This window comes from Chenopodium quinoa, unplaced genomic scaffold, assembly GCF_001683475.1.
Source record: "Chenopodium quinoa cultivar QQ74 unplaced genomic scaffold, ASM168347v1, whole genome shotgun sequence".
NCBI classification, from domain to species: domain Eukaryota; kingdom Viridiplantae; phylum Streptophyta; class Magnoliopsida; order Caryophyllales; family Amaranthaceae; genus Chenopodium; species Chenopodium quinoa.
In genome coordinates, this window is record NW_018744878.1 from 5229314 (window position 1) to 5249440 (window position 20127).

Sequence of the window (20127 nt, forward strand, 5' to 3'; positions counted from 1 at the left end):
GGTGGCTGAAAACGCCAGTATTTCTCGTTTTCACCTACAAGTAAGACCCGTTCACCTCACTTTACTTTATTTTTGCTAAAATAAAATTAATTTTAATGAACTAAAGTTAATTTTGTTAAAGTGAAATTATCTTTGCTAAACTAAAATTATTTTTACTGATTTTCTGAAATTATTTTTGCTACTGAACAGAGATTATTATTACTTCTTTTTTTTTTTTTTTTTTTTGAAGTGAAGTGAACAACGTCTAAATCTGTAATAAGAAATCCAGCGTAATATTTACTACAGTATTTAAGTTTCTAACAAACCAAAGAAGTGAAAGAACTAAAGGAGACCGAGGGAGTATTAAACATTTTAAATAGTTCCATTCAAAGTAGTCCTATTAGGTTTCGCACATGGGGTTCTTGCGAGTTGTGACTACTCAACAATTGGTCAACATTATATTCTAACAAATCACTGTACATACAAACTTGGACAGATTACAAATACACTCTTCCTTGATTCATCACACTAAGCAATTTATCTGCACAAGCGTAAGAATTTCACAGGCATTGATTACTAATCAGTAATACATCCTGTATGTTCAATTACAAGAATAAGGCAAATTTACATATCTACAAGAGGTTGCAGCTATGACTCGTGCATGACTTCGTCATTGAGGTTTCAATCTTAAGTTCCTAAATCTATCTTTGATCTGAGATTGTATTAGCTTCCAAAGCGAAAATTGTGAGCCAAAAAAGCGTACTCTTACTAACTTTTTAGAGTCTTCCCTTATAAATTCCACGTCCTTAGTGAGATTATCTTGGACAGCCTCTGGATCATCAAGCAAAGGCAGTGTGACAGACCCCTTCGCTTCTACACTTTTGATCCAACCACGTAGTAAATAGTTCACCACCTACATATACAATGAAAAAATTCTGTAATTTAGAAAGGCGGATACAAAGAATAGGGTACATCCAGGATTAATGACTAATGAGTAATCAAGCATGTACAGAAATTGGGTAGCAGAGGCATACCTCAGGAACTTCATCATGAGGGCAATGACCTGCAGGGCTAATTTCATAGTACGAAGCTTCTGGAAGTTGCTTCTTCACATGTTGTCCCCAAAAGGGCTTCACCCATGGATCTTCTTTCCCATACACGAGACAAACAGGAACATTGCTTTCTCGACATCTACACATTTACAAAATAAAGGATCTCAACATTTGAAGCCATGAGATCTAAACTGATATACGCAGGTGAAGATACAAGGAGGATAATCTAGGTGTACCTACCTTAATAAAGACTCGTCAAAAGATAGTTCACCAGTGGGGGCACACATGATTGAGGCAAATGCAGCAGCAGCAGCAGGATGTTCTGTTGTCTCCACTATCTGAGAAAAGACTTTATCAACATTTGTTGAATGGTCTGCATAAACCTGCCTGAGCAGCTCTGCTATGGTTTCCGGATCACTCATTTTTTGCCAACTACAATAACAAAAGGCGAAATTAAAGGCTTGCACTCATAAGCAGCAGTTAAAATTTTATTCTAGTAAGCAATGAACAGAATATGGGGTTGCCAAGGGAAGTTGCATAAAAATCAATTATTAGAGATGGGATATGAAGCTTACACTATGTCCATGAGCTTAGTTACATTAGCAGGCAGAGGAAAAGTTCCAGCTGGAGGAAACATCCTAGATAGCAAAGGAGATTTTGTAGGATTTGGAAGAAATCCCCAAAAAGGTGTTGCATTGAGCAGAGTAACACCCTTTACTAACTGAGGGTTACATGCTGCAAAATAGGTGGCAACATATCCTCCAAGTGAATTCCCCACAATATAAACTGGTTCACCAATGACCTGCAATCATTTAAGTAGGGTTCATTAAATCCGTGTTCGATAGTTCTTGAAGGGGTTTCGGGAAGTAATGATGATAATGGTATGCAAGAATAAGGAGAAAGTGCTACACATGGCTGCGACTAATTGAAAAAGGCAGCAAGCAGCAGCATTTACATACTAAGGCCCTGTTTGATTCACCTTAAAAAAATAATATTAAGTAAAAATAATTTCAGTTCAGTAAAAATAAGTTCAGTTCAGTAAAATTAATTTCAATTCAGTAAAAATAATTTCAATTCAGTAAAAATAAGTTCAGTTCAGTATAATTCAGTTTTCTTAAAGAAGAATTATAATAGAAAATCAGTAAAAATAATTTAAGTTCAGTAAAATTAAGTTCAGTTCAGTAAAAATAAGTTCAGTTCAGTAAAAATAATTTCAGTTCAGCAAAATTAAGGTGAATCAAACAGGGCCTAAGTCAGTAGAACATGTGAGTTCCATAGAAAAAGTACAGCTAAAGTCTCTTATTGGGTCTAGTCAAATAGAGAAAGGATTTTTTCCGAAATAAAAAGCCAATAATATGGGCCAAGTTCTCAGAGGCTCAGAGCTATGGTATGCACCATAATCTTAGCTCTTTGTCATCTAAGTGAGCAAATTGGGTAATGTATGATCAATAAAGTAATGATCAGACAGCTTTATCCAGAAATCTTGGAACATTAAATAGTTTACCTGCTCAATAAAAGACTGCACTTGCTCCCTCCATAAATCAACAGAGTAAACAAGTTCTTCTGCCCATGGTTCAGCTTTCTCTCCAAACCCCCATATCTCATCCTTCTGTTTAGAGAGATTTACTTCCTTCAACAAAGGAGCAGGATCTTCAAAAGGCAATGACTTGCCTTGGCCAAGAAAATCCAGAGCAAATACTCTAAAGTCACGCCCTAAATCTTTCAGCTGCTTTTCATAATGAAAGCTGCCAACACCAAATCCAGGAAGGAAAAGAACTGGTGGGGAATTTACATTCTCACATCCAGCTTTCTCATAATGCACGTTAAGTTTTGGTTTCCATTCCCAATAACAACTACTAACGGAAGTACTTGATTCACCCGTTGAATAATCTGGCAACCCTGGGATCAGAACCTTTGGCACTGAATCTGCTCTATCTGATATATCTTCCAAACTCTGTTCCCCACCAACCACAGTCCCACTAAAACTTTCATTGAAAGCTCTTGGTGCAATCTGACGATTTTGAATAGAGTTAAGTGACCCTGAAGCTTCTTGATGATGTAGGTTTTTCACTAAATAATGTTTCCTTGGGGTACATAGGACTTGTGTTTTTTCCCCTAAAAAAGGCTGCAATCCTGGTGAAGTTGATTTTTTCTCTATCAACTGTGATCGTACATGAGAAGGTGCTGCATGGTAGAGAAGAACATCCATGTGAAAGATAAACGGTTTCTGCACAAGTGAACCATAACACAATTTTATGAAATTAAGGATGTCACATAGTCAGATCTTCAGGGAAAACGGTTGAAAGGAAGCAAGAAATCACAAAGAATGCATGTCTAGTAGCTAATAGTATTTCAATGAAAAACATGAGAAGAAAATCACTCGAGTTATGACTATTAATGTATACATATCTTTCCCTAAGAGTCAGTACTCAGTACTGGAATACATTGACGTACAACAACAGTTCAATGAGAAATGAGTTCTATTATCCTACATGGCCACATCCTTCTTATGTTTCACGACAAAAAAACATAACCTCAATTTTTTATTAGGTTGAATTTGGCCACTTTCATACAAGCTTCATTCTTTACATCTCAAACTCTTCAGTATATATGCTTTTCCATTAAAACGACTTTAAATGAAATACACAAGTCCCTAAATCACCATCTGAAAACTGTCATCCTCTCCCATCACCCCAACCCCAAATCAAAGCAAATGGATCAAATGTCCATGATCACTGACCAATCTTTGTTAAGATGGACACCAACTAACTCAACTATGTTAATCGCAAGATTTCCAGCTTTGGAAAATTATAATTTCTCCTATTCTGTATAAATCAACTATTGTAAGGCCAGAGTATAATGCAATAACAAATAGAAGGAATCATTCGGTTTGGGTTTGGTTAGTTTGTTAACGAGCCAAACTTGAGCACAAAGTTTGAATTTGATGTTTAAGTTCAAGGTGAGTCCGGCTTTGAGATCGAATTCTGTATAATTCAATCAACCCAAGCTGAGCCATGTTAGAGTTCGGTCCGGCTCGTTGCCAGCCTTACTCCCAAAGTCCCAAGTCCCACTGTAAGGCTAACTATAAAACTACCTAGCAACATAAAATACTATACTTTCTTTTCAATAGAATCGTTACATCAGAAACCAATTATGCTAATTCCTCCAAAATATCATCAATCATTACTCTCCTTCTTTTCAACCATCAAAACCCTAGCTATTGACAAAAAAACTACTGAACTTACTTCAATCAATGATTTCTCACACCAATAATAAACTATCAAATACACTTTCCCAAATTAAGCATAATAACAACATGATTTATCAATCAGCATAATCTGACATTATTCTAATACAATTTGTATCAGTATAAACCAATTGTAGATTTGCATACTAGTTAAAAAACATTAGATCAATAAACAAATAAAAAGTCAAAAGATCTGTCTGAACCAATTAAATTAATGGAGTATAATTTAAATACTCCAAGATATTAAATAAGCATAAAAATAAAACAAATTAAAAAGAAAAATTATTTAATTTGCAGAAAAAAGAAGAAAAAATCAAAAGCAAAAATTATACTTACCTCACTCAAAAAATAGTAAATATCATTGAACGAAGAAATCCCAAGAGAAAGATTGAATCTTTGAATCCGATAATTGAGGAAACTTTAGAGAGAGAAAATAGAAGAGAGAGAAAATGGAAGAGAGAAATGCGTTGGAAAGATTGTGCAAGGTGCTTAAATGGACCCTCGCCTTCATTCGTCCAGTCGTTCAACACATATATTAAACGTGTCTAAATGGAACTTCACTGCTACAACTTTGGCGCCTTATAATAATGCGAGAACTACTGGTTTTAACGGTTTTACTCTAGATGATTCACGAGTCATGCTTAAATTTTAATGGATGAACAATTACTCAACTTAGAAGCTGAAATTTCAAGAATTAAGATATTAAATTGTGTCTGCATTCAAAAAAAATAAAATAAAATTGTGTCTTATTAGATTTTGGTTTGATTTAGGTTTTTATTACTTTATTGTAAGTCTTAATTTGGTTTATATTTTAAATGAACATGCACGTTACAGGGAAAATTGAAAACCTATTCTTCCTCGAGAAGTATTCATCAATAAAATGGAACATGTTTCACACTTGAAGTCACAAAATTTCTTCTAAATAGACACAATTTAATATCTTGGTATTTAAAGATCTAGAGTTGGGTATGACTAACAGATTTAATGTTTGAGTCTAGCAAAAAATTGACCTAGTAGATGTGATTATGTGAAGTCCACATTGATGGACCATAGACTATATAGAGACATTATTACCAAAATTTGGCATAAGCACGATAAGTCATCGTGCATGCTAATTCCTTAAGTTTTAAACCGATTAACCAATGACACAATGAAATTCTGTATATTGGCTAGGACCCAAGGTCCCAAATTGTGTATGAGCCTTATTTATGAAATATCGTCATAACATAACTTTGCCTTGACCCCGGAATTGCCATAGGTAAACTTATACGACCTAGCCCATGCCAAGCATTTTTATCTTACTACTCCCTAGAACTTTAATTCAAATTCACCAGAGTGGCTGATTAGAATCCATTCATTTCACCAGGTGGGGCATCAATGCTTAATTAGATGCCAAGTATAGTAATCGCTTTCTTTTTCCTGAAAAATCTACCAAACAAAGAAGAAGTTCTCTTTACGCAAAAGCTTGTTCAATTAAAGGGGTATTCTTTCTTGACCTCTTGCAAATAATGACAAAAGTTAACATCAATATCCCTCGTTTTCAATAACTGGTTGTTAATTAATTTCAGAATTGACAAATTTGAACTGTACCCACAGCCCACTGTTTAATTTCAAGCATGGGTAATTGTGAGCCGTTAGATTCAGTCAAAGAGATGGAATGATTGATGAGAGGGGGTGGAGCAGAGGATGCATATCAGGTGTTCGACGAAATGCTCAAGTGAGAATAGGGTTAGTTTATTTCTTCTATTTACAGGACATACCATTTGTTTATGAAATACCCAACTCAAAAAGCTCTTTACTTTCTGGAGTATAATTTCTGGTGATTGACCAGTGATTAAAAAATGAAAATTAATGTGATTCTTGGATGATTACTGTACCCAGAAAAGCCCAAATCTTGATGCTTTGATCTTGGTTTCAGTAGTGGCCTGGCTCAAGTAAATTTTGCTTTGCTGATTACTATTTGAGAAATCTATGGCAAAAAGAAAGATTGAACTGTTAGTTTGAGCCTGTATATTTGCCTAATTCTTGTCAAACCGAGTTATGTTAAGGAAAACCTATATGTGAGTTTGGACACATTCCCATACTAGGAAGGATTATGACCAACTCTGGTGATTGGTTTTAGGGTAGAACTTTGTTGGTCTTGTATGTGGTCAGACACTCCGTTGTAGCCTTTTATAAAGCGATTTCTTATTACTTCGTCTGTGTTTGTAAGAGGACTGCTTCCATAAGTGGAAGTGAGGTGAATAGAGTTAGTAGATATCAAGTTTTGCTTCTAAGGAGGTTATGAAGTTGATGTTTGTTAGTTGTTGCACAATGCAGCGGCATCCCTTATGCCACCCCTGTATCTCATTTTCTGTATGAGTCAGCTGGGACATGGGAGGATTAACAATGTTACAAACTTGGATTCTGGCTGGATGGAGTATCAACAGCAACATTCACTGTGGACTGTGGGGACACTGGAAAAGGTTTGTGTTGATAGATTTTCTACAAAAGTTTTTTTTTTTCCTACTTTAGGAGCTTCCATATAAAATATATGTTTTCTATTTAAGTTCCTAGATTCTGTTTAATATTGTATTTCCTAATAAGAAGACATTGGAAGACAATGACCATCAAGCTTAGCTTATTCTAGAGCTAAATACGTAGGTGCAAATTATAAATATGCAAGTATGATTCTCACATAGTCTCACCCAAAAACAACGTAAGCATATTTCATCTCGAGTTTCAATCCTAGTGCTTTACTTTCTCTCCATGAAGGCTACTAATATTTGAAGGCGTGATTGTTATTATGATCCACGTGATACTAATACAATTGGGCTGTGCAAATGGACTAAGTCAATACTTGTTTATATTTTTTTGACATATGATAGATCTTTACTTATACGTGATGTGTTGTACTATATCATATAATTGTACTGCATTAAACGTCATTCTCTTTTCTTTTCTAATGTTGTTTAATGTCAATTTGCATAATGCAGCCCAAAAAATTCCTTAAATTTAAGTTCTTTAAACCTGCAGATTCGGAGTATTCTGTCTATATAATAATGTCCTGAAGATTAAAATATTGTACTCCATATTAGGAAAATGTTTAATCATACACAACATCTGTACTATGGAGAAGACCAAGACTTCATCAACAACACAAGTAGACCTATCTAAAATTTCTGTCAGAGATCCCATTATCATTGCTATAACCTATAATGCTATGTTAGATGAGCTTTTTGAAGTAGCAGCAGGATGTTTCTCTATGTTTAATGTCCTGTCCATTTATGTGTTAAGTGTTTTGGGCCTGCTTATCCATTGCATCGTTACATCAGCAAATCAGCAAAACTTTCTATTAAACAATGCAACCTAATGAACAAGTAATCCTTGGTTGAGGATAATAAAGTCCTTTATGAGTGCCACTAGCTAGTCAATTTACTTTTGAAGTTACTAAATTTAGGATCTTGGCAGTGATTTGACTTTTTGCAAGTTGAACATAGCCAAGTGGTTTTAAATTAAAGTCTCTTATAATTATGCCACTTTATCTTCATGAAAAAAATATAGCAAGCTTTCATCCCCATCTAGTTGAATATTCCGTATTCTAGTATTGGATAATATAGAATTGACTAGCTGCATGTGATTTTTCCTGTTTGCTGATAGAATACTCATAGTAAAAGTTTAGATGAAGATTATAAATACTAAAGAACAAGTAATGCTGTCTATAGAACAAAGTTTATAGCGGAAAGAAAGGTGAAGGGAAGAAATGAGAGATCAACATGCTAGGCTTCGTGTCCTTTTTGGATTCCAGTTGTATCTCTCAATGCTAGTAATTCTTCCTGCACTGGGGTTGGCTCACTCAAACTGTGTTCTCTTCAATTTTGGGGATTCAAACTCTGACCCGGGAGCTCTTATGACTGCTCTTGGCCTCTATCTAGGCCCCCCATCTGGTCAGCAGTTCTTCCACAGGCCCACTGGTCGCTTCTGTAATGGTCGACTATACATCGATTTCGTTTGTACGCCTTTTTCTTATATCAAACAGCTAATTGATGTATTGTTGTACAGATACTTTTAGTTGGGTTTTGTTCAGATTTTGGTATAAACTGAGTGGTGTTCAGTAAAAGTTTATGTAGAAGATAAATTTTTTGCTTATCTTACAGGTCAGAACTTGAAGATGGATCTTCTAAGCGCATACCTAGAATCTTCAGGGTCAGATTTTAGCCATGGTGTAAATTTTGCTGTAGCTGGTGCTTCTACTGAAGTTAGTCTGTACAACCCTTTCTCAATATCCACTCAGGCAGGGCAATTTGGCCACTTCCAGAATCGCACAAGAGAGCTCAGGGGACGAGGTACTTTCGGTGTGTTGCTGTTTGTTTTATTCAGTGTTTACAAGAAACTGTTTGAGTGTGTTGTTACAGTGCTTGTTTTTATGTTAGTCACTTCTGGCTCAGTCAACGCTTTGAAATTTACCATTGCTTATCTAGAAATTATATCATACTACCCTGCTTTACATTGTCACAGGTAAAGGATCAATGATCAATGAAAAGGAGTTCAGGAATGCTGTTTATTCAATAGACATTGGGCAGAATGATGTTAATCTTGCTCTTGTAGCAAACTCAAGATATCAAGTAGTTGTCAACAAAATTCCAATCATCCTCGAGAGGATTGAAAATTCTACTAAGGTCTGCTTACATAGTTGTTGCATGAGTGTTAGTTAATTTTTTTGTATTTACTTTACAGCTTTCATTTCTATTAAATTAAATTTAGTCACTGCCTCAAGGAAATACCTCCCTGTTTCTTTTTCATCTATACTGACTGATTCAACCGTCTCATTCCGCTTTGTTTGAGCAATACTTAACACAATAATCTACAAGTCTCATGATTGGTTCACCTGTTCATATTACAGGCATTATACAAACTTGGTGCTAGAAAATTTTGGATATACAATACTGGGCCCTTAGGCTGCTTACCACAAACTCTAGCATTGCGAAAGAAGAATGACAGTGAACTGGATGAATTGGGGTGCCTGGCACTTTATAACAATGGTGCAAAGGCTTTCAATGACGGTTTGAGCAACCTCTGTGATAAATTAAGAACCGAACTCAAGGAGGCTTTAGTTGTGCACGTTGATATGTATGCTATCAAATATGATCTGTTTGCCAATCCTGGGAGATATGGTGAGTTCTAATAAATGTTTTCAAAATTGAAGCTATATTTTACTGAACTGAAAGGTTACAGATTAATGTTGCATTATAATTACATCCAGGCTTTGAAAACCCATTAATGGCTTGCTGTGGCAACGGAGGGCCTCCCTATAACTATGTGGACAAGAAGACTTGTGGTGAACCGACAGCAACTGCTTGCGCTGATCCATCTCATTCTGTGAGCTGGGATGGAGTTCATTACACTGAAGCTGCCAATGCTGTCATTGCATCCAAGATAATGTCAGGCGAGTACTCCAGGCCATCTATTAATCTGAAAAATTTCTGCAAGGAAGTGCTTGTTTAGGCTGCATATTGGAAGTTCCTCATAATAAATTAAGAGGCTAGAGTTGTATGATTACTGGCACAGCATGTCTTTAGGATGATCATCCACTTTACCTCTATTTCTGACTAAGTGGTCGAGCTGGAAGTGTTTGATATTGCGCGTATTTTCGTATTAACAATGTATTATTATGGACACCTCATTGATTTTTCTAATCTACATAATGCTTATAATACAAAATTTCCAATGAAGTCACACTGGATCAAGGATATCATTTCTTAAGTTTCATTGCAGATTAGAAAATTTCGTATTTCATCAAGTAAACTCAACAGTCTTTTTCTAATTATATACGTAGTACCAATCATATCTAGTCAAAGTCTATAATTCTAATTTGTTTGCTAGTTTCAAGTCTTTCAACCTAAGCAAAAAGCAATTGTGACCATTAACATAATATAGTTTGCCAGACTGCCAGCTACTCAGGAAGTATTCCAAGTCTTTTTATCTAAGAAATAGTCACCTTCTTAGCCTAAAAGTTTTCTTACCAAGTTACCAAATATCATCATCTACAACTAGAAAGGTTGAACATGTCTTGTATGAACATATTGGAGTTACCTGAAGAGTGCCTGTCGCATATCCTTTCTTTGACGTCCCCTGTCGATGTCCTCCGATCACAGCTGGTGTCTAAGCAATTCTATTTGGCTTCGGGATCCAATACCGTGTGGGAGAAATTTCTGCCGTCGGCTTGTGCTGATGAAATAATCTCTCGATCTTCTGTATCTTCTATAGTTCATCAACTTACTTCTAAGAAGGACCTCTTTACACATCTCTGCCGTTCTATTCTCCTCAACAATAATACTCAGGTAAACTTTTCATTTTCATATCTTAGTCATCTGCTTTATTTTGTTGTTCATCGATCAAGTTTTTGACTTTTATAGCACTATTTGTTAGATCAAGTAAATTTTTCTTGGTTATGTGAATACTTTAACTATATTGCAATGATGTGGACCAGATGTCAGCTAAATTAGTTAGTCAATCTTATTCGAGTTTTCAAAAAGGAAATGATGGAAATTAAGGGGCGGAAGGGGTAACATATATTATGCCTGGAAACATTGTAAAACGAGTATGACAAGGATAATCAACCTTTTGTCAACTTTAAAAATTGTACACTTCAATTTTTCCTTGTTAATTTGCTATTGTGAATTATATTTAATGCTTTTTATATATGTGTACACACATGAATTAGAGCTTTGGCTTGGATAAATGGATTGGAAAGAATTGCTACATGCTTGGGGCTAGGGCCCTGATGATTACATGGGGAGGCACACCTCAGTATTGGAGTTGGAGTGCAGTACCTGAATCAAGGTGTCTCTCTCTGTCTCTTTCCATTTATGCAATCATCCGATGTTGTGAAATGCTGTATGGCATAAAAACTATGTACTCTGTATATAGATGAAATGAACTAGCGCATGATTTCATACTTGCAACAAACTGTCACGCATTAGGATCAGATTTGGTTCGAGTCATGTTTGAGTTGGGACTAGCTCAGTTTGTTTCAAATGCAGGTTGGTTGGATCGATTTATATTCAGTTCATTTCATGGCTTATTATGAGAAATTACTCTTTGTTGGATACAGTAATTGTTAAATCCATTCAAGTTTAGGTCAGCAAGTTGCCAATTGGACTTCAGGTATATGTAACGAACTTTGCCATGTGTAGATTTAATGAACTTTTTTCAACTCTGTAGTATAAAGTCTTTTAAATCGCAATGCCTACTTGCTTAGCATCTGTTCAACCAGATTTTTCTATTGCATATATCTTCTAGCCGATCACTTGTGAATTTCAATGCATTTAAATCAACAAATCATGAATGTATGTGCATACCCTTTGATAAATCTTGTTAGTTGTTACGACTACTAAGTAAATTGAGTTATTGTTGTGCATATGTGCTATATGCATTCTTATTCTTTAGGTTTCCAGAAGCTGCTGTGCTCGAAAATGTATGCTGGCTAGACATAAAAGGGAAAATGCACACCAAAGTCCTTTCACCAAAGACAACTTATGGTGCATATTTTGTGTTTAAAATGGATGATGACAATCATCAAGGATTTGAATATACACCAGTGAATGTATCTATTTCAGAGGTTACCGAAGAAGGGCTACCTACACAAGATTACACCGTGGTTGTTAAGAAATTCTATCTTAAGGAACCCTCAGTTAGGAGACTTTCGAGGAGGCCTGAAGAGCTTCCGGTTACAAGAGGTGATGGGTGGATGGAAATAGAGATGGGTAGGTATCAAGTTGGTGCTGATGCTGATCAAGGAGTGGTATTAGAGATGAGTTTAAGGCAGGTTGAAGATCTCAATTGGAAACGTGGTCTTATTGTTCATGGTATTGAACTTCGTCCTTTGGATTGATTACTAGGATACATTCTATGATCAGGGGGCGAATTGAAGCTAGCAAAGTATGCAATAATGGATTCACTTGAACTAATTGGTTGTTTATGATGAATAATTTGTATATCTATTTTCATGAATTTCTATACACGTAGTATAATTTGACTTTGTTTTAGACTAAATAATACTTCATACTTGGAGTTGGTAAATGGTAATTGGTATAAGGTTTATGACTTGTGTTTTAAGATTTTGGCCATGTTTGGTAATTTGCTTTTAAATGGCTTTTTGGTTAGCTTTTGGCTTTTGGCTTTTTAAGGTGGTCAAACAGCCAAAAAATGTGTTTGGTAATTGGCTTTTTAGTCAGCGAAAAAGCTGGCTTTTAAGCCAAAATGAAAAAGCTGCTTTGAGTAGCTTTTTGTTGGCTTTTGGCTTGTTGGCCCACAAATTATCTAATAAACAGCCAACAACCACCAATTAATTTACCAAACACTTTTGTAAACAGCCAATTTCAAAAGCCATTATAAACAGCCAAACATTTAGCCAAGTGAACCAGCCAACCGCCAACAGCCATTTGCCAAACAAGGTTTTTATGTGTTCTTCATCTTACAAAGTTACTCTCTCTTCACTTCTTTGTAAAAGTGAGAGTTTTCTGCAAGTTGGAAGTTCCTCATTGAATGGCACTGTAAGTCTTTAGGATATATGGATGATCAACCACAAATCCACTTTAACTCTATTTCTGACTTTAGTGATGGAGCTAGAAACGCTTGATATTGGGTGTACTTTAGAGGAATTGAGTGTATGAAGCTATGAATGTTGCTCGTACTAATGTATTGTAGTGAAGTGTTGATTTTAGAACTATTACTCTGAATTATGTTAACTTGTGTCTTCGTAGTCTAAATTTCGTCTAAACTTTAGTGATACCCCCAAGAATCAAATTTATGGTATTGGTGTTTGAATAATAACTACGTACTAACTATACTTGTTTGTCTTAAACCATTCAATTTAGTATTCACCACCTACCTAATCCCCATCTTAGACCCGTCAAATCCCCATCTCAAACTTATCTCATAATAATGAAAGCTCGACCTTAAATTTGAGGCTTAAGAGGCCAAAATGATCCTCAAAACATGAACCGGGCAAAAATGATGTCTTGGAATTGAAACGCGCAAATTGAGACAATTCCACCCACTCAAAATGAGACATGTATTTATTTATTTATAATTTTTTTTTGCTAATATCGACCTTAGCTTTGATCATGAAGGGCCAAATGATCTCTAACACTTTAACACAACAATTTCCGTGACTCAAAAATCGAAGCGTGCAAACTGAGACGATTCCATGCAAACAAATTTAGATGTTTATCCTCTTACTTGATCTTTACGAGTCAAATTGATCCCAACCTTAACTAAGCACTTTTGTATCTTGGAAACCGAAGCACGCAATGTAAGGTAATTCTATGCACTCGAAGCCGAGGCTTTTCTATTTATTTTTTTTGTTGCCAATTTTTCAATCAATCTCAAATCTGAGTATTTGACCCATAGGGATCACAATGATCCCCAAAAGTCCAAAACCTTATCAAAGTAAGTTATCCTCTCAAGTACCAAAACACGCAAACCGAGGCAAATTTGAGTTAATGTCAATTTCCCATCAAGCAGCTAAGGGTTTATTCTGTTCAGCTTAATTTCAGTTTAGTTCAGCTCCAATCAATTCAATTCTTAATTTTCTTCTCTCATTAGCAATTCATTTTAGCTCTATTGAGTTCAATTCACTTCATTTTAATTAGTTCATTTTAGTAAATCGAAACAGGCCCTAAACGGAGCAGCAGTAACAAACCCAAATTCAATTACTCGTCAAATCAATAGGCCCATTTTAACATCTGATAGCCCAACACTTTTCCAACTAAAATCTCCCCCAAAAACCCTACACTTCTTTCTTCTCTCTCTCTCCAAAAAATTCATCTCAAATTTCAGTTCGAAGCTCTGCAACATGAGAAATCAATGGCGTCTTCTTCTTCGTAATCGTCACTTTCTCTCTCCAACATCCGTCTCCAGACCACTCTCTCACCTCCAGGTAACTTCCACTCCCAAATCTTCTCTATCTACTTCCTCCTTTTCCCCTCATTTCAACCATTTTGAGCACCCTTTTCTGCGTCATTTTTCATCTATTCATGAAAAATCACCTGAATCTTTGACTTTACTCAGTATCTTCAATAAACCCATTAATGGGGATGAGATTAAGAACGAATTAGATGCTAATAATGTTGTTATTACTCGTGATCTGCTTGTAAATGTGCTTAGAGATCTTAATTCGGATCCTAAAGCTGCAATTAAGTTATTTGATTGGGTTTTGGAAAGGGAAAATGGTAGTTTGAGCTCGAAAGCTTATAATTTCATGTTAGGGATTCTGGGTAGTAATGCGCTTGTTAAGGAATTCTGGGAAATGGTTGAATCTATGAGGAAAAGGGGTTATGGGGTTAGGAAGGGTGCTTTTGATAAGGTATTAGAGAGGTTTGAGAAAGATGGTTTGCAATCTGATGTTGAGAAATTGAAGGGTTTGTATTCAAAGGACCTAACTGGGGCATCGGTCGATACGGCTTCGGCTAGGGTTAGTAAGATTGTTAGGAGGGAAGCTTGGGATGAGAATGTTGAGAAGGAGTTGAGTGCATTAGGTGTTGAGTATACTACTGAATTGGTTAAAATGGTATTGGAGAAGCTTAGTGAAGAACCTATGAAGGGTTTGATCTTTTTTAGGTGGGTGGAAGAGAGTGGTTTGTTTAAACATGATCAGCAAACTTATAACGCGATGGCGGTCGTATTGGGTAGACAAGAATGCTTGTATAGGTTTTGGATTGTAATTGAGGATATGAAAAATGCAGGGTATGAGATAGAGTTGGATACTTATGTTAAGGTCTTGGAAAGGTTTGTCAAAAAGAGAATGATGAAGGATTCGGTTAGCCTATATGAGGTTGCGATGAATGGGGCAAACAGGCCTTCTCGACGGGACTGCACGTTTCTTTTGAAGAAAATAGCTGTTGCCAAGGTGCTTGACATGGAACTGTTTTCCAGAGTTGTTAAGGCCTTTACGGATAAGGGTTATGCTTTGGATGATTCTATGCTGGATGCTGTGCTCAAATCATTGACCAGTGTTGGGAGGATGAGGATGTATAACAATGTCTTAGATGCTATGGTTAAAGGTGGGTATAATCCGAGTGGGGCTATGCAAAATAGGGTTGCTTTTGATCTAAGTAGTTCTAGGATGAAAGATGAAGCGAATGAGTTTATGGTGAAACTAGAGGAGTGTGGTATGACCCCTGATCACAGGACATGGGTATCGGTGATTGAAGGACATTGTATTGGTGGTGATCTTGAAAAGGCAAAGGACTGTTTCGAAAAGATGGTTGAAAAGGAGGAAGCCACTTCTGCTGGATATGCGCTTGATTTGTTGGTAAATGCTTACTGCAACAGAGACAGAGCTGCTGAAGCTTTCAAGGTACTATCTGATATTGTTAACAAAGTGGACATAAAGCCGGGGCATACTACATACAAGACTCTAATTAGCAAGCTCTTGGTTCAGAAGGGTTTCCAAGAAGCCTGTAGTCTTCTTGGTTTGATGAAGAATAATGGGTTCCCTCCATTCTTGGATCCATTTATAACTTACCTTGTGAAGAGAGGAACTGCGAATGAGGCCATGGTCTTTTTCAAGGCTATGACTGTGAACAAGTATCCATCCACCAACGTTTTCCTCCGAGTATTTGAAGCACTTTTGAAGGCTGGAAGGCATAGCAAAGCTCAAAATCTGCTGGCCATGTGCCCACAATATATCAGGAATCATGCAGATGTTCTTAATCTCTTTTGTTCAATGAAGCCTGAAAAACCTGCTAAACCAGCTGCTTTTGCTACATAAGATTGGTAAACTGTAATTTGATTATATGTTGTGAAAAATATTTACTGGCAAATTTTTTCCAAATTTTGCAGTGTAGCTCATGTTTACTTTTTGTTGAGGATTTGAGCTGAAACAGCGGTTCATTTACAATAAATTTTATTTCGTAGAGTTTATGTAGTTAATCACTCCAGCCTTATGCCTGTATATTGACAATAAATTTTTTAACTTTGAAAAAATGTTACGATAGAGTTTTAGACTTTTAGGCATTGAGCCAAATATGTATTGAACATGTAATCTAATACGTACATCATAACTTTATGAGAAGAATTGCTACTCTATTCTTCGTGCAAGGACTCGTTTCCATTGACAAGTTAGGTTCTTACACAAGAAGAATATGCAAGACAGCAAGAGTAAACTATCCACGTTGTTGAATCTACGAGTAACAATGGGGTGTTAGGTTAAATTGCAGATCTTCCCCTGATCAGCTGTACTTCTCATCATCGGCCTGTGTAGCTACTATATGTTCAATACATTGCATGTATGTTTTAAACCTTACCACTAAATTATCATGCTTTTCCTGCCAATACTTGTAGCTCAAAATTTGCATTTTTGCGCCTGTTTGATTTGTGATGCAATTGGTAACAAATTGTGCTATCGCCTTATCGAGTTATCTGTATGGTATGTATATACATTTTGCAGCTTCATAACTTCATTCACCATTTTCTTCTGGAGTATTACTAGTCATATATCTCCAAATTTTGTATGTAGTTCATCTCTTGATTCTGATTTTTTATGCTGAATTTTTGCCCTTTGGGCTCAATATACACAAGTTAAGGTGAGGTGACACAGACATCCAAATAATAGTTTTCAATTTTTAAGTATAGTTTAGGCCCATATAGTCCAGCCCATATCAAACTTAACTTCTAGACTAAAGCGAGGCTCAATCTACAAGTTAGATTTCCATTTTTTAAAAACCTCCTTTATACTACCTGTTTAATAAATTTAATCAACACTTTAAATTTTGCATTATTCACAAACTTTATTTAACCATCTTTAGTAATTTATAGATAAAATTATTTTGTAATTTCGGGGTACCAACCTCTTAAAACTCTCACAAATACAAAACATAGTACAAATATCGAAAAACAACCTGATAACCTTGAATAGTACTCTTTAATTTTATGAAAACAAGAGAATACATCTTAAGATATGGTGATGAAGGGTGAATCAAAGCATGAAGGAGATGGTTTTGGACACTAAATACTAAATAGGCCACCTAAGGCCCTTTTGGAAACCCTAGGTAACACCTTGTTCTCTAGGTCAATTTTGAAGCTTTCGAGATCCCATGTTAGAAACATCACCAAATTGTAAAGGTTGTATTTTGGGACCATATAATGTTGTTTTGAAACATATATATTTTTATTAACCGATCACATAAAGGCCCATGGTGTGACTTTAGCCAATGGAAGGAGGCATATACAAAACAATCATATTGATTGTTTAAAGGCAAAGTGGATGGTTTCAACCACTCACATGGCCTTTAGGGGTGTCAAGGGATCCATAAGAAACACCTTGACCTATTTCCTTTCCAAGTTCGGAAAATTCCAAAATTATCTAAAATTTATGGTTAAATACACGAAATATGACCAATTTCAGAAGTATCTGGGCCCGTTGTCAAAAAATCTCAAGATTGTAGGGGATTTGTTATGGGATCATATAATATTGTTTGGAACCATAAATGACCACTAGTTGGTTATATAAGGCCCACGGTGGCCTTGAGTTGATTAAGGGAGGTGTACTTACAAATGGCTAAATTAATGGTCTATAGGCAAGTGGATGATTCCAACCACCTAAATGGTCTCCTGAGGTGTTGCGGCCCTTGCGGGGTCCATGGGAACAACCCCAATCACTTTTCTCTTATGGGTCCTATAAAGTCAACAATTTTACCAAATTAAAGGCTATAATACACGAAATCGAAATTCTTTTGGGCTTCGACATTAAAAAAATCTCGAGATTGTAGGAAATACATTTCATGTCATATTATATTGTTTGGAACCATATATGACTCAATTAGTCGATCATATAAAGGTTCATGGTGGCTTTGAGACAATGAAGAGGGCGTAAGTTGTAAATAGATAAATTGACATTTTAAGGCAAAGTGAATATTTTTAAACATTTGAGTCCCGGGGTGTTTTAGGGTCAAAGGAAACACTTCAACCTTTCCTTTTTAGGTCCTAAAAAGTCGAAAGTAGTCCAAAACTAATGGCAATCCACACTTTAAAGGCTAGCCTTTTGAAATCTTAACAAAATTCAAGTGAAAGTGTGGGGTATCCCCTTTGAGTCATATAAGTTGGTTTGGAATCAAAAGAGTCTTATCATAGTCTAAAAATTCCCAAGAACGAGTTTGATACAATTATGTGATTATTTTAGAATCATGTTGCATTGGTAGGAAAAAGTTACAAGAGATTGTTATTTATATAATCTACTTGCTATCTTGGGATTCTATTAAGGTAATTTCGTGTATGGAGTCTTTTATCTTCATTAGTGTTGTTGATTATTTCCAAATTTATTACTTAACACAACATTCCATTATGATACAGTTGTATATTAGATAACAAATTAAATCAAACGTTGTAGCCGGTTGGTGAATCACTGAATCATTTTACAATATAACATTATATCTCTAATCATTAGTGTAATCATGGATTAGTAGTGCATAATTACATACAAGTATGTAGTAAGCAAATGGGAAGCACGTATATTTAGAAAAATACTTAAAAAATTACGTTGCAAAATTAAAAATGATTGAGCGAGTGCTATATATATATATATATCATCAGTAGAATTCCAGTTTTCATACGTAGTATAACCAATCATCCTCCATTGAGTCCATTATATACTCCTAAAGGCTAAAGCTAATTATTAGTGTTACACTTACTAAAAATGGTTGTGCATAAGCCAAAGTCGCAGGGCGTAGGAATGTTGTGTGTGGTGGTGCTAATTGTGCTAACCATTAGCGTTGCCAATGCCAAGCCTTCACCAAATGTCAATGCCCAGCTTACACCAAAGTGCCAGAAGCACATCGACGAGGCACTCGAAACTTTGGGTACCGAAGAAAAAGGGTTAGAAACCGACTATTTTGGTACAAGTCAAGACCGGTTATCCCAGTTTACTGAGGCCGAGCATTCAAAGTTAATAGACGAGTGCCTATCATTCCCTATACCAGTCATTCCATACACTGAGGAGTGTGGGCGTCAATTCATCAAGGTGTTAAACACCTTGAAAGAGGCCAACCGGAAGATACAACGCGAAGGGATTAGTTCTTCGGAGGTTATAGAATCCCCCAGAAAGCAATACCAACTCCTACGTACTAAATGCTCAACTCCATACAAGAGCCTTCCATGACGATCATATTTCAGATATCAATTTCTTGTATTGTTTGCATTTTATGTGTGTTCAAATAATAATTACTAAGCTTTAAACTCTGTTAAATCAAGCTATGTTGGTTAAGTTAGAAAACATTTAATTTAGTATTTTTTTTGTTTGCCTAATATTGAAGTATCAACTTCTTATGTATGTTCACTTTGGAGTTTGTCATTAGCCTTTAATTGCCTTTTTTTTTTCTTTAAAAAAAAAAACTACTCATTTACAATCTTATTTACAAGATTAAGATCAGCATCTTCTAATTAATAACAATATCATGATATATATATTAGAACAATCTTAATAAACTTTGATCTACATGCTTTTATAATAGAAGAGCATAAGGAATGAAATGGAAAGCACGTAAAATTATTACTATATTGAAACATAATTAAGATAATCACATGTACTCAAGAGTAAATGAAGGATGTAAATATATAACAGGTGCACAGGTAATAAAGTCAGTCTCAGAGTTTCAGATTCCAAATGCTCTAAAATTTGCGGCAGTTCTAATTGTGCTAACCACAAGCAGTACTGCTGCAGTGCTGCCCTATTCAGACATAACATTGTATCGAGTTTGTTCACAAGGTCGTTACATTTACAGGTTCAGTCATATATAGGTTGTGAGCTAACCCCATGGAAGCAGCACTAACAACCAAAGCACTTGTTGAATATGCAACTGCCTACAGGGG

General features: G+C 35.8%; 4 protein-coding genes across 5 annotated transcripts; 3 read left to right on the forward strand and 1 right to left on the reverse strand.

Moving 5' to 3' along the window:
* Positions 1-337: 337 nt before the first annotated feature.
* On the reverse strand, positions 338-4793 carry LOC110705724 (pheophytinase, chloroplastic-like). The gene is made up of 6 exons (XM_021883640.1): positions 4615-4793; positions 2536-3258; positions 1607-1833; positions 1272-1463; positions 1014-1170; positions 338-892 (listed from the first exon to the last, which is right to left on the reverse strand). Exons 2-6 carry the CDS (start codon positions 3238-3240, stop codon positions 650-652), a joined length of 1524 nt encoding a protein of 507 aa, XP_021739332.1. The 5' UTR covers positions 3241-3258; positions 4615-4793; the 3' UTR covers positions 338-649.
* A 2436-nt stretch (positions 4794-7229) lies between these two features.
* Positions 7230-9989, forward strand: LOC110705726 (GDSL esterase/lipase At1g09390-like). Of its 2 annotated transcripts, none has more exons than XM_021883642.1 (5): positions 7230-8270; positions 8415-8612; positions 8776-8936; positions 9161-9431; positions 9521-9989. In XM_021883642.1, exons 1-5 carry the CDS (start codon positions 8021-8023, stop codon positions 9760-9762), a joined length of 1122 nt encoding a protein of 373 aa, XP_021739334.1. In that variant the 5' UTR covers positions 7230-8020; the 3' UTR covers positions 9763-9989. The 2 variants fall into 2 exon arrangements, with proteins under 2 accessions (XP_021739334.1, XP_021739335.1); XM_021883643.1 differs by having other exon boundaries at positions 7658-8270; positions 8415-8603.
* Positions 9990-10109: 120 nt separating this feature from the next.
* Positions 10110-12363, forward strand: LOC110705728 (putative F-box protein PP2-B12). The gene is made up of 3 exons (XM_021883644.1): positions 10110-10598; positions 10982-11100; positions 11707-12363. Exons 1-3 carry the CDS (start codon positions 10323-10325, stop codon positions 12149-12151), a joined length of 840 nt encoding a protein of 279 aa, XP_021739336.1. The 5' UTR covers positions 10110-10322; the 3' UTR covers positions 12152-12363.
* A 1640-nt stretch (positions 12364-14003) lies between these two features.
* Positions 14004-16180, forward strand: LOC110705725 (pentatricopeptide repeat-containing protein At3g02490, mitochondrial-like). Its single transcript, XM_021883641.1, has one exon. It carries the CDS (start codon positions 14117-14119, stop codon positions 16031-16033), a length of 1917 nt encoding a protein of 638 aa, XP_021739333.1. The 5' UTR covers positions 14004-14116; the 3' UTR covers positions 16034-16180.
* Positions 16181-20127: the final 3947 nt, after the last annotated feature.

Excerpts from the sequence above, each read along its gene's own strand:
- LOC110705725 (XM_021883641.1), top strand. The coding sequence starts at position 14,117 with ATGAGAAATCAATGGCGTCTTCTTCTTCGTAATCGTCACTTTCTCTCT.
- LOC110705724 (XM_021883640.1), bottom strand. The coding sequence starts at position 3,240 with ATGGATGTTCTTCTCTACCATGCAGCACCTTCTCATGTACGATCACAG. Across the intron at positions 1,834-2,535 it reads TGCAGTCTTTTATTGAGCAG|GTCATTGGTGAACCAGTTTA; the intron begins GTAAACTATTTA and ends AAATGATTGCAG. Across the intron at positions 1,171-1,271 it reads TTTGACGAGTCTTTATTAAG|ATGTCGAGAAAGCAATGTTC; the intron begins GTAGGTACACCT and ends GTAAATGTGTAG.
- LOC110705728 (XM_021883644.1), top strand. The coding sequence starts at position 10,323 with ATGTCTTGTATGAACATATTGGAGTTACCTGAAGAGTGCCTGTCGCAT. Across the intron at positions 10,599-10,981 it reads TCCTCAACAATAATACTCAG|AGCTTTGGCTTGGATAAATG; the intron begins GTAAACTTTTCA and ends CACATGAATTAG. Across the intron at positions 11,101-11,706 it reads AGTGCAGTACCTGAATCAAG|GTTTCCAGAAGCTGCTGTGC; the intron begins GTGTCTCTCTCT and ends CTTATTCTTTAG.
- LOC110705726 (XM_021883642.1), top strand. The coding sequence starts at position 8,021 with ATGAGAGATCAACATGCTAGGCTTCGTGTCCTTTTTGGATTCCAGTTG. Across the intron at positions 8,613-8,775 it reads CAGGGGACGAGGTACTTTCG|GTAAAGGATCAATGATCAAT; the intron begins GTGTGTTGCTGT and ends ACATTGTCACAG. Across the intron at positions 9,432-9,520 it reads TGCCAATCCTGGGAGATATG|GCTTTGAAAACCCATTAATG; the intron begins GTGAGTTCTAAT and ends AATTACATCCAG.